Raw genomic sequence first — 14531 nt, forward strand, 5'->3', positions numbered from 1 at the left:
TTTACTCAGTGTATTCCTGTTGCCTGATCTTACATCTGCCCACATTTCTGTGTGTCTTAATCCTACATATTTGACAAGGACCACCTCAAATAGAATAAGCTTCATAATTTTTTTAAATGCTACTTTAATCAAGCCAGACTTAATATCTTTTTGCCTTCCAAATTTAACCGTACTTTTTCATTCTACTCTGATCCATAACCTTCTACATTGGGCTAAAGTAGCTTGAATGTAACTGAGTTTCTTAAGATGCAAGGATTTACTTGGCCCATATTTTCATACCCCTCAGAGATTCTGGTATAGTGGTTTTTACATTATTAAGACCCGATCAATACCATGCCATTTTTGTTACTATTGCTCGATACTATTGTATCGATTAAGGTCTGGTATTGTGATGCTCCCTGCTCCACTCTTCTTGCTATGTATTACTTTGGCAATTCTGAGTCTCTTATTTTTCCAAATAAATTTCATGACTGACTTCTCTATTTCTGTGAAGAAAATCATTGGAATTTTAATAGCAATTTCATTAAATCTATGGAGCGTTTTTGGTGGTATGTCCATTTTTACAATATTAACTTTGCCTTTGCAAGCGTATGGGAGATCTTTTCATCTTTTAAGGTCTTCTTCAATTTCTTTCTTTAGTGTCCTGTAGTTTTCATTGTAGAGGGATTTCACCTCTTTTGTTAGATTGATTCCCAAGGGTTTTTTTTTTTTTAATGGGTATTGATTTTATATTCTGGTACTTTGCTGAATTCATTTATGAGTTCTAGAAGTTTTATGGTGGAATTTTTTGGATCTTATAAATCTAGAATCATGTCTTTGTCAAATAGTGATAGTTTTCCTATTTGTATCTGTTTAAGTCACTCCAGTCAGAATGGCAATGATCAAGAATACAAGCATCAATAAATGTAGGCAAGGATATGAGGAAGTAGGTACATTCATCCATTGCTAGTGGGACTGCAAATTGATGCAACCACTATGGAAATCAGTATGGAGATTCCTCAGAAAACTTGGAATGAAACCATTTGACCCAGCTCTTCCCCCTCCTCAGTTTATACTCAAAGGACTTAGCATACTCCAGTGATGTAACACTATCAAAGTTTGTAGTAGCTCAATTCACAATAGCCATATTATGGAACCAACCTAGGTCCCCTTCAACAGATGAATGAATAAAGAAAATGTGGTGTATCTATACAATGTAACGTTACTCAGCCTTAAAGAAGAAGGAAATGGTGGCATTTGCAGGTAAATGAATGGAGCTGAAGAATATCATGCCAACTCAATCCCAAAGAACCAAAAGGCGAATGTTTTTCCTGATATGTGAATGATAATTCACAATAAGTAGGGGGTAGGGAAAAATATAGGTACTTCAAATTAGACAGAGGGGAATGAAAGGGGGGGTATGGGGATCAGAATGATAGTAGAATGAATCATACATTATTACCGTATGTACATATATGATTACATGACCAGAGTGATTCTACATCAGATACAACCAGAAGAATGAGCAGTTATACTCCGTTTATGTATGAAGTGTCAAAATGCATTATGCTGTCATTTGTAACTAATTAGAACAACAACAACAACAAAAAGACCCAATCAATATTAGTTGAATGACTAAGTGTGGATGTTGTCCCTTGTGATGACTGAAGATACTGTCATTTCACTTGATGGTACAGACATATCAGATGTTAATAACATTTACAACTGTGGATGAGATTTGAGAGTGTCTTATATATAAGTACATGACAACCTTGAATTTATGAAAAATGATCAAAAGTTAAGTATCTAGGAACTTTAAAAAATATTACTTTTAGTTCTTGATCATAGATTAGTAAGACAAATCTTTTAAAACTCAAACAGGATGATCTTATAATAAAGAATCATAGCTTTTATTATGCTTTAATAAAATTATTAGAATATTTAGTGTGTGTGGTGGGGGGGGCTGTGAGAAGATTGAAAAATGTTATGCTCACTGCACTAAGAGCTGGTGAATTTGGGCTTTAGACCTAGCTTTGCTACTGGTTTACTCTGTGGCCTTGAGAGATCCCTTCTTTTCATTGCTGTTTCATTTCTTCAACTGAAAAATGAAGCTTTGCCATTTCACAAATGGAAACTTAGTCATTTAGTTTGGCAGAATAAGAGAATGCTTGTATGTTCTGTTTGTTTAGCATATGGTAGAAACACATCCACCAGTTGATCTTTTATTTTGGTGCTACCACTAGGCTCTGGGAAATGAATGTTGAGTGTGTTTCCAATGTCAAAGTGTGTCCATGTCAAAGTGTCTTTTTTTTTCAGGGGTCTTGCATTTGGTATGATACTTTCAAAATTAGAGAGAAAGACAGTGATTCAGCTCCTTTGGAATTAATATCCAGTTCAATTAAAAACAAGAGCTCTGGTCCTAAATTAGATACTGAGCTGACTCAGAAGCCCCTGGAGAATTAAGTGATGTGGGGGAGGCAGTGGGTGGCAGGAAATATAGTTATTCATACCACCGGACCCTTAAAACAAATCTAGGAATTAGGTATTGCAGAGGATCTCAAAATTGCTGGTGTCTCTTTAGCTTCTTTTTCTCTTATTTGCTTGCTTTTGAATTTTGAATATTGAATACTTAGAAGATATCTATGAGACTTTAGGCAATAAAATAGTGATGTTGGGGCTGACATGTATAGCCAGGGTTAAAAAGTAAAACCGCTTTGGTAACCCATTTAACATGAAGAGTGAAGGAGAAAAACAAGGTGAATGTGACACTGAGGATGAGAGCTGGGGTAGATGCACAGATTACTGAATTACTGGGAGAAATAAAAAATTCAGCAGGCAAAACATATTTTTGGATATTCACTATCAGAAATGTTGAGTGTGGGATATTGTTGAAGTCTGAGGTGGGTGTATCTGACAAGTACTTGGAAATAAGGCTACAGTCTGGAGATGGAGGTCATCAGTACACAGCTGAAGCAGGGGGTAAGGATGAAATGGCCCTGTGGAAGCATCAAGGACACAGGTTTCAGAGAGACCTTTGGGAATCACCATATCAAAGTGCCAGGCTTGGCATGGAGAGAACAGCCCTGGATGGAGATTTTTAAACGTAATAATTCTAGAGGCAAGAGAAGAATTAGAAGGGAGAATGGTATTCCTAAAGCCATGGAAAAAATAGCTTGTTTTCAGAGGTTGGGAAGAGGTGTGACTTTAATTTGTGTATCATCAGCTTAGTAAGGTAACCTGGGGATATATGTTAGTGGACTTGGTGACACTAATAAGAGTGGTTTAAGCAGCATGGGGAGAAAGGTGAGTCAGATAGTAAATACAGTATGGTTTTTCTTGAATTTTAAGTTTGATGGTCAAAGGAAGGAGGGCAGTGTAGGTGGTTTGACAGGTCAATAAAGTTTTTTTGTTGTTGTTGTTTTGTTTTTTGATTTTTTATTTGCATTTAAAGGGAAAGATGGAACAGCAGTATTTATAAAGATAAAGGATAAATATGTACAAGAATACAATAATGCAGTGATGAAGAGTATATTTATAAAGAATAATGACCATTTGTTGTCTTTTAAGACAAAGCCAATTGTTAAGGAGCACACAAATGAAATAATACAGAAGCCAACTGTCAGTTCCAAGAAAAGTAAGAAGTGCAGAAAATTTCAGTAAGTTTTCCAATAACTCATCTGAAAAAAATAAACCTGATATTTTTCTCCCTGCCTGAATGAGTAATACTTAAAAACTGAAATGACTATTTTGCATGAACATAGTTGGACTGAAAAAGTCAGTAAGGATTTATAAGGCAGCAAGCAGGTACCAGGGTAGTCTAGGGTAAGGAAATCTCCTGGGGAAAGAAATATAGGTGTTTGAAAGATGTCAAGTATTCTAATGAAACTGGATTGAGGGTAGTCAGGAGAACAGAGGCACATTCCAGAGGCAAAAACTGGACAGGATAGAAGTAGGGGCTCTTGAGTCAGTTGCTTTGGGGCAAATACACCTACTGGGTCTATTTTTATATCTTGGATCACTCTTGACTGAGTCTTCATTAAGGGAACTGTTTAATTACCAGAACAATAGTTTCAACAGAAATATACTCATACATATACATATGAATAAAGAAAATAGATTGTGGTAATCCACATCTATTGTCCTTCATTTCCAGGTTAGATGAGACTGTTTTCTAAATTATATTCTGGAAGTGAATAGGGGGTGGATATATCTGATTTTAGAGTAGAAAAATTTGGAAAAATGGACTTGGCCAATGAGAAAGGAAGCTATGGTAACCCATGGCTCTAGACCAGCATTTTTTGAGCTTAAAAACATTTGTAGGATTGTCCCACAATCCTGAATTCAAATGCACATAGAAGTTTTCAGACAATAAGAGTGAGGCTAGTGGGCATACATTAAAATGACGGATTTCAGAACTTGAAGTCCCAGCAGCTGGTTCTAACCCACAGATGTGTTTTGATTTGCTTACACAACATCAAAAGAAAATGTTAGTATGGGCCAACATTTAGAATTCAGTAGATGTAAAAAAAAAAAAAAAGATTCTGACTTCTCCTGACAAATTGAACATCTTCTATCCAGGGCTTATATTCTCATTTGGAAACCAGATGAGTCAACTTGGTTTTTCATTCTAGCCTGTGTGGGAAAGTGTGGAAGGAAATAACCTGGATGCCAATAATAGGTCCATTAGGTAGTAATGCTTTCATATTAGCTGTTGGTATTGCATTATATCTGATAAAAGAAAAGAAGTTCAAAATAAATGCAATATAGCTCAATCTGGAAATTGGTGGCCTGGGATATTCCAGTGGTATTGGATTCTATTTGGTGGCACAGGCAATAGCAGTAAGTTAACTGATCTTGACTTATGGGCAGGTACCTGAACTGGTCCAGTTTGTCTCATGGACCTTTCCTCTTCAGTGCACATGGCCATTGATGACAGCAACATGTGCACTGTAGTCATTTGAAAGGAGTAGATTCTACGTGATCCTCTATGACTGTGGAGGGGTGAGGTGCATCTTGAGTTGAAGCACATGACTTGGCTTGGGTTACCTCATGGGTGACTGGAGGCTAAAGTTTGAAAACAATTAAAGTAGTCGGTCCTAACTAGATGTGATTTTGTGTCATCCTTCCACACTTCCTGCCCTTTGTCCATATCCAGGGGACATTAGCAATTTCTATAGACATTTTTGTTTGTGACAATTTGTTAGGTGGTTACTGTGGGCATCTAATGGGTAGACATCAGGGTGCTACTAGACATGTTACAGTGCATAGGACAGCTGCTTCACAAGACAGACTTATCCAGTCCAATATTTCAGAAGTGTCCACAGTAAAAGACTTTGCTTTACAAGAATTCCCTCAGGATGCCTAGTAGAATTATCTTTGTTAACTCTCTTTGTTATGCTGCTTAATACTTACATTAAACCAAACCTAAGACAAAATTTAGGAGGGCACAAACTTTCCTTCACCCTACTCAGTACCTTCAGATGCTTCTGGAAGGTGCAATAAATCCATATAGATAATCCAATTAAATTTCGATGACATTGCAGAAACAACAGGCCAGTCACATATACAAAGTGTCCTCTGTGATGTAAAAGGAGGGCTGTCTCTGGTCTATAAATAAGTACAATATGCAGTGTGGTAGGATAGGAGTTCTGTTTCAGACTTTAGCATTTTCTCACTTCCTAATAAATCTCTAGAGTGAGTTTGTCTCATTACAAAGATGGAAATTATAATCCAAAGACTGAAAACTAAAATAAAATGTCCTATGTAGTTATTAGCCAGGCCCAATCTTTACTCTCTTTAATTCTTCACAGGTCTGCCCATATGCATAGATAGATCAATAGATAGATAGATCAATCTATGTATATAGAGAAATCTATGAAGAAATAAAGATATGGATTTCACCTTGATAATCTAAGTTAAAAAATACTATTATTTCTAAGTAGTTTTTTTGAGATTTTAGAAGAGGTTATAAGGAAGCAGTTTAATCTAAACAAATACTTCTGCTAAAAAGAAACAGAAAATAATGTCTTTGATACCCTTGAAGTTTAAAGGTATTCTAATGAGAATAAGTATTTATTGTTGTTGATCTTCTTGATTGATAGGCTTTCACCTAAGAGGAAAATTGCTATAATACTAGGGGTTGCTATAATAGTAGGGAGTGTTGAAAATTTGAAAGTTGAAGCTATTCTGAACTATTTTAATAATGTATTCTTCTGTCAAAATGAATTTTAAAAAAATTGAGAAGTGGTATAAACACTCAGGTTTTCTGACTGTATTTTAACTGCAAAAATTGTCAAGATTTATAAAATACTTCATTAAATATTTGAATCTCAGACTTACTTGCTAAAATAATAATCTCTTGCTACCTCTAAGACCCTGAAACATGCTGGCACTGACCAGGTACTTAGTTTCAGAGAATTCCAGAGCTGGGCACAAGCCCCTTCCTCTGCCTACACCCCACCCAGGCTGGCTGATCTCTGCTCTCTGGGGGTCATTCCAAGGACTCTCAGATCTCTACTTCTTGCTGAACAGCTCCAACTTGAATAGGCAACTCCCTACTTGACTTCTCTCCTTTGGTACCTACAGGACACATAGCATCACGTCACCTGAACCATCTGCTTCCTTCCTCGGTCATCCCATCATAGTAGAGGACATGTCCATTCACCTAGAAGCTCAAGCCTAAATCAGAGGTGCTATTCTTGATTTCTCTTTCTTCATCCAATTTATTAACATCCTGTTTTATTTTCAAGTGATTTTTGGTTTTGGATAAATTGTAATGTGCATATTTAAGGCATACAACATGCTATAAGATACATGTGGTAAAACGGGCACTATAATGTAGCATATCTATTGCCTCACGTACTTATTCATTTCTTACCCCCAAGGCAGCAGCAGCTATAATCAACTCATTTAACAAAAATCCTGAAAACAAAACACTATTATTACCTATATTCTTCATATTGTATATTAGAGTTTTTTTTTTACTTGTTTGTCCTACATATTTTACAGCTCACTTTTATATACAGTCACACTAGGAGACTTTATTTCCAAGTGCTTAAATATTCTTTGGAAACATGATTTATAAAGGATGCGTAAATCTTTATGGTTATCAACCAAGTGATCTTTCTAATGCATTACCTCCTGAAGACTAGGTAAGGTTTTGTGGAAATTTCTTTTGATTAAAAGTCAGGTTAAAATGTTTTCCCTAAGACTCTTGGGTTTTCTGAGGGGCTATGGGTCATGCACAAGGTGAGCAAGGCCACATGGACAGGTTGTAGGTCTCCTGCTCTGCTTCTCTGAGGCTGTCTTGCTTTATCACTTTGAGAGCTAGATTTCAAACAGCTCCTGTGTAGACTCTTCCAACAGTGTTGGGTATTCAAACCCCTGCAAATTTGTCAGAATGAAAGAAATAGAGCCTACTGGAGCTTTTCTCCTGGAGAGTGTTACTGGGTGGAGCTGGAAGGATAATCTAGGTGTTGGGACTGAGAGCTTTCTTGCACCCCTTTTTCTGAGAGCCAACCTACTCAAGTGACCCTGGATGTCTGCTTAAACTGCTTCCTAAGTTGAATGGGTCCACCCAAGCACAGAGCTTTGGCTTGGCTCAGCCATTCTGCCACCATTTTTAAGACGTGCTTAGTGCTCCTTAAATTGAAAAGAAAAAAAAAAAGATAGATTTGATGTTTTAAAGGAAAAATAAATATCATATGGTGGCACACTCCTGTAATCCCAGTCACTAGGCAGACTGAGGCAGGAGGATTGCAATTTCAAGGCCAGCCTCAGCAATTTAGTAAGACCTCCCAGCAATTTATAGAGACCCTGTCTCAAAACAGAAAAAAAAAAAGAGAAAAGAAAAACTTCTCTATTTTACAGTTATGTATTTCCTTGATCACACGAGTCTAGATTTTTCCAAAGAAAAACCTAAGCGGGGTATTTGTCTCTTTCTTACTTTTTTTATTTTTTAAGTTTCAGAATAGATGTAGATAGATTTGGAGAAATAATTAAATTTAAATACGTTCATCTGAATTTTTTTTTTTAATTTTTACCCCTGGACTGCTTCAGAATGTGAGACTTATAGAACACTGACAGGCATCTTAGTTTTGCAATACCATGGGGAGTCTGCTGAAGGCCACTTGAGAACTCGACTTATTTGTACATTTAAGGCAGACGTAACACATTTTAAAATACTGTGATTCATCAATTAAAGTGTATACAATGAAGAGGACATGGCTTGAGTCTTACAATGGTTATTAAGGAGAAAGGCTGAACAGAAATTACATGAGTAATAATAACTTTCATGATGTGGGGATGTTAATGAAGTATTGAACCAAAAGGTGATTCCTGAAAAGTCAAAACTTAATTTCCAGTGAATAGCCCAAAACAATAGATGATTAATAAGGACTAAGGTATTATAAAAAAAAAAATCCAGTTCCTCTGTTAAGGACCTCTGTTGAGATAATGTCTTAGCTGTTGAATTTCGGAGAATGGCTTAGAATTCCATTGTTCTCCTACACAGTCCCTCTCTTTTAAATGACCAGGTTACAAAACTAATATTCATTAGTATATGAATAGTTAGTATTCATATACTAACTACAAGGTTAGTATATGAATTTTTTTTTCAGAATGTCAAATTAGCAAAAAGTAAAAGTCTAAGTTTGATAAGAAAATTTTATTTAGGAAAATCATAACACCTTTTGAAAAGCCACTGGAGCTGACTTCAGGAGCTTGTGGGCCATTGGCTCTGTTTGAGGTGCCTGCTACATTCCTGACTCCTTCAAACCACTCTTGGCTAAGACTTCTCTCATTATCTATAAATGGACAAAGTCATGCACTAGAATGGAAATAACTATAATCTATGGTCTGGTTCTTGAAAACAAACTGCCGTATTGAGATGTGTACACAACCCCCTGAATGTCTTCCAAGCCAGAGGTTGTCCCCAACCCCAAGAAATTTCAAATAGATATCTTAAATTTAGAAACCATGAGAACACTGAGGTACTTAGTTTTAAGAAGCCACAGATCTAAAAACCTTAAATTTAGTGCAACAAACACCAAACTAACTTACATTAAATATGAAAATGTAATTACTAATTTTGGTCAGGAATGAAAGAGTTTATAAAGCAACAACAGACTTAGAGTAGGATTCCCCAGAACTATGAACAGATTGCAAAACAGGACAATACAGGACAGTATTACTCAGCCCCTCAGACTCTGCTGTGATTTATGTACAAATAGATTCAGGTTTGGGATGATTTCATAAGCTATTTTTTTAAGAATTAAACTTTAATGAAGATATTTTTTTAAATGAAGATACCCTCTCCCTGTCTCAATTACACTTTCATTTTCATGGTTATGTGGAAAATGTGTTTTCTTTTTTAATTAGTTCTAATCAGGTATACATGACAATAGAAAGATCTTTGATTCATTGTACACAAATGGAGCAGAATTTTTCACTTCTCTGGATGTGCATGAAGGCAAGTCATAACATTACTGTAATTATACATGTACCTAGGGTAATGATGACCCTCTCATTACACCATCTTTCTTACCCCTTTGCCACCTGCTCCCCTTCCCCTTTGCCTCATCCAAAGTTCCTCCACTTATCCCATGCCCCCTCCCCCGAATGGACTAGCATCCACTTAACAGAGAAAACATTCAGTCCCTGATTTTTAGAGATTGGCTTATTTTGCTTAGCATGATATTCTCCAACTCTATCCATTTACCTGCAAAAGCCATGATTTTATTCTCTTTTAATGCTGAGTAATATTCCATTGTGTAGTGTACCACAGTTTCTTTATCCATTCATCTATTGAAGGGCATATAGGTTGCTTCCACAGTTTAGCAATTGTGAATTGTGCTGCTATAAACATTGAAGTGGCTGCGTTACTGTAGTGTGCTGTTTTTAAGTCTTTAGGATATAGACTGAGAAGTAGAATAACTGGGTCAACTGGTGGTTCCATTCCAAGTTTTCTAAGGAACCTTCATACTGCTTTCCAGATTGGTTGCAACAATTTTTAGTCTCACCAGCAATGTATGAGTGTGCCTTTCCCCACATCCTCACCAACACTTATTGTTGCTTGTATTCTTGATAACTGCCATTCTGACTGGAGTGAGATGAAATCTTAGAGTAGTTTTGATTTGCATTTCTCTAATTACTAGAGATATTGACATTTTGGAAAGTGGGTTTTAAGAGGGAATTAAGTACTTTCTCTGTGACCGTCTGGAGACTCCTATGTGGCTCTTTTGCTCAAGAGCTCCTTGTCCTGGTCTAGCACCTCTAGACTTGGTCTGTGTTTCTCCTGTAGGTGACAGTTACTCCTTAGCACTGTGCACCTCTGGTCTCTGGTTTATCCTCCCCACCCTACATATATGTGCCAAACCAGAAAGAGGAAGGACCTCAAAATTAAGAAAAATTGACTACAGGATACTTTTTGAGAGATTACGGCTAAGTTTTTTTTTTTTTGGCGGGGGGCAGGGAGATTTCTCTTGAATATAGAATTATGGACAAGTTTTGATTTTTGTGTCAGTTTTAATTATTAAAATTTCTTGAGGGGGAGCAAATAATCTAATATTATGCCTTTTACTTGTGTTTAGGATTTTCCCCTTTGGGGAAGAATAAGAAGAACCTTAAAGGCAGGATGAATCAGCTCAACCTCCCCGAAGTCATCTGACACTAGAAAGGAAAAAAGAATAAAGAAAGGAGGTCACAGTTTTAAGCCCAGATTTAAGTATACTGGGTTTGGTGAGGGAGTGGGAGGAGTTTTTTTGAATATAGGATAATACAATGGTAATCTTTAAATTCAACTAGAAATTAGCTAGCATTTCTAATTATAGACCTACAACACAGACTCCCCAAATAGGAAATTTAGAGAAGACCTCTTAGCCCTTCATTACACCATTTTTAGTGTTCCAAGTTCTGTGTGTTCTCCAAGTGGAAAAACCTTGTGATACAGTACAACTTTGACCAATGTGTGGCCCCTAACAGCTTTCACTCTGTATTTCTCTCTTTTACCTCTGATACCTGTTTAATTGCACATCAGAACCAGCAATTGCCTGTACTTTCCAGCTCACTTCAGAATTGACTTTGCAAAGGAGGTACTACTGTCAAATTACTTGCCACTTAATCCTTTCTTGTTTTCCCCAGAGATTTTTAGCCAGCAACTAGTTTTCTGGACAAGCAACCAAATGTACTAAAAGTTGAAGATTCCCAACCATTTGCCTAAAGAAAGATATACTGATGAGCGACAGTGAACTCTGCCTTTCTTGGGCTATGAGAGCCTGCTGTGTGAGGTGTTTTACATCCTCTGTCTGCCGGTTCTGGTCTGCTCAGTATATAAAAAGCCTCCCATCCCATTTTCTGCTTTTCCCTTTTAACAGAAATGCTGGCATACAACTTACCTCCAGGAATAGCTCAGAGCTGATGCTCTCAATTTAGTCAGGAGAATTACATTAAATTTCTCTCCTTTTTGAAAACACGCTTTCCCATCTCTATAATCATGACCCCATAAGAGCTGGATGAGTTCAATAAAAATGAAAAATATAGTTTCATGGAGCATATGGGAAGGAGTCTATTTCATATCAACAGTATGCATTTGCATTCTAAGCTGTAGGAATTATTATTGTTGATCCGGCAAAGAAAGGTTTTGTATGTCAAGCACAGCTACAGTGTATTAAAATGCATGCCTCTTTATTTCTTAGGTTAAGTTTTCAAGTCATAACTATAACTCAAGTGTGGTGGAAAAATTTTACATAATATTTACATTGGAACATACCTACTGGTCAGGGTTATAAAATAAATTAAAAAGAATCTTAGAGCACTATTGAATAGCTTTTATTTGCCATCCTATAAATCTATTTCTGAACCTTTTTCTCAGTTGCTTTTGAAAATGTAAACACTTTTTTCTCTTGGAAAAAAAATTTTCTCCCTCGGAGAATTGATCAGATGAGTTTACCCGTTGAAATGAGCAAGTTCGAGGTAGAAGCATTAGCTTTCTATGTCCTTTTGTTGACAAACCATACAAACTAATTTTGTATTTTCAAAAGGACACTTTTCCAAACTTATGTTTTATAAATTACAACACTTGTATCTCAAGCTAAGATGCATGTGCCATTTCCCTGTTTTATTCACGACATTCCCAAGAATTCTGGATACTTACAGAAGCACAGTTTTCAGACTTGTCTTCCACAAAACCAATCTGGCAGGGCGTCGTCTGATTCTGCAACCAGTAGTCTGTGGACTCGAGCAAGCTATTGCTGCGGAGGACCTGGGGGAACCCAGACAACTACTCAGTGCTTATTTGGCAAGGATTTCTACTTAAACAAGCAGCTCTCTTCCAAAAACCCCATGTAGGTGGGTTTTGTTTGTATGCTGTTTGTGTTTTACAGTATCTGGACATTAGGGAAAACAAAAAGAAAAGAAAACAACAACAACAACAAAACACTGTGGGAAAATAGTACAACTAGAAAATGTAACATTTTGCCCTGGAAATTGGCATAAGAGGAATCCATTGATGCTGACACTAATTCCTCCTCTTATCAAATCCAACATCTGGAAACTTCATTGTAGGTGTGATCTTCCCATAATATGCAATCAGATGATTGTTTGAGATATGGCCAAGTTGGCAATGAGGGAAATATTTCCTTTACTGTTAGTGTTCTTTCACAATTCAAATACATTTTATATTTAAAAAATAGATTGTTTTCCCTTGTGGTGAAACATTGATTCTTTGGCTCTTCAACTCTGCTAACATACTTGTGAAATAGGGCACAGCTCTCTGGAGCACCTAGGACATTATGTTAAGCTAAACATCATTAGGAGCAACTCAATTGCTTTGAGATAACCATTTTTCATTTTGAAGTGGTATGGTAAACACAAAGTTGAATATATGAATTAACAAAATCAAAAATAACTTATAAATACCTTGTTTTAGAACCTGGCTTTTAAAATAAGGAGGAAAAGGCATATTTCAGAGGCAAAATATTTTTTTAGATGAAGTCACAAAAATAAGCAAATGATTCGACTTCTAATGTGTTCTACCAGTTTCCAAATGTTGCATAAAGTGTCTCTCTGTCATCTTATCCAAGATTCCCAGTCTGTCCTGGAGATTTCACGTTTATGAGGTTCTGTGTCTAATGATATTTCACTACTACCTTCCCTTAACCACATAATATGTGATCAGTTTGGTTAATGCTAATACGATAGAATAACACTTCAAGTACATTTCCTTTTTACAACAAAGGATTCTATTCCTTTATTCTGCAAAGATAGAAATATACCAGTTTTGGTCTTTGAATTGAGTTCACTTATTTCTGTAACATCTTGGTTTTGGACCCATGATATTACTTGTAAAGCTTTTCCTACTTGATGCTTATCGTTACTTCACAATGACAATTTTTCATCTCTCTTGAGGTACTTTGGGGACAAGGGGCAATCGAGTGATGACTTTGTTATACTGTGGACTAAAGTTGGCAGTAGAGCTCCTCAGTCCTCTGGAGGTTTCACCTCAGAACACTGAGGCATTATTTACTATTTTAACTCTGCCTCCTGAGTCTTGAAGTGGCATTTCTTGGTGGCTGTGTGACCACTGGTGGTGGCAGGACAGAACGAGTGTGGAGCAGAACCTTAATGCTGACTCAGCTGTCTTCCCTGCAGGAGGTCATGAAGGAGACTTACAGACATGTGGCTGACTCTCTATCCTCACTCAAGGCTTTGTTTTCGAAAATAGATATTTTGCATAAAATATGTATGTTGGCCTGTGTTTATTGCTTCTGAAATAAATAAAAAAAATATTTCTTCACTTTAATTTGTCATATAAAAAATATCAATGAGCATGATTCATGTAAACAAAAGCTTCATGAGGTCCCTCATCATTTTTTTTTAGAGGGTAAAATAATTTTGAGCTCAAAAGCTTGAGAACCATGGCCTTAGATTAACCCATGATATGCTATTGTGCTATATATAGAACCCTTGTGAGAACCTATAAAATCTTACAGGACACCCGTAAAATTGCTCCCTTTAAGTTTTTAACAGATGACCTATAAGTAGGACAATGAGACTTAGTGGTTTACTTTCATTTAAACTGTGTAGCTTACTCCACCCCCACACTGACATTCACATTTATTTCCAGCATAGGATAGAGTTCAGGAGCGTGGGCATCAGGGATCCCACTGGGCTGAAATCCTACCTTGGTCGTGAGAAGCAGGATGAGCTTGGGCAGCTGAGTTAAAATCTGAGCCTTAATTTCTATATCTGTAAATGGGGAACACAGTACCCACAAGGTTGGGCACATTGTGGGTATTCATTGAACTGCTACACATAAAATACTGAACCTTGCAGATGGCAGGTTATTCTCTGAGACAATGGTTTTTATTGCTACTATTTGAAAGAATGACAGATAATTAGATGCCTTCTGCCTGAAAAATTACTGGATTGAAATTATATCAGTTATATAAAGACAAATTTTCTTTAGCAAATATTCTAGTGTGTGGAGTAATTTCACTTATTCATTTTGTAGTATTAAGAGTTGCATCTACTCTTTTTGCAAGATTACAATGTGC

The 14531-nt window shown here is 36.6% G+C and overlaps 1 protein-coding gene across 2 annotated transcripts in view; it reads right to left on the reverse strand.

The window, feature by feature from the left end:
• Sphkap (SPHK1 interactor, AKAP domain containing) overlaps positions 1 to 14531 on the reverse strand; it is a 127128-nt gene that overhangs the window by 81302 nt on the left and 31295 nt on the right. For both annotated transcript variants that reach the window (XM_077799615.1, XM_026396289.2), the window contains exon 3: positions 12131 to 12238. In XM_077799615.1, the coding sequence (XP_077655741.1) occupies positions 12131 to 12238 (108 nt within the window). The remainder of the gene's footprint in view (positions 1 to 12130; positions 12239 to 14531) is intronic.

Source organism: Urocitellus parryii, chromosome 1 (assembly GCF_045843805.1).
Source record: "Urocitellus parryii isolate mUroPar1 chromosome 1, mUroPar1.hap1, whole genome shotgun sequence".
NCBI classification, from domain to species: domain Eukaryota; kingdom Metazoa; phylum Chordata; class Mammalia; order Rodentia; family Sciuridae; genus Urocitellus; species Urocitellus parryii.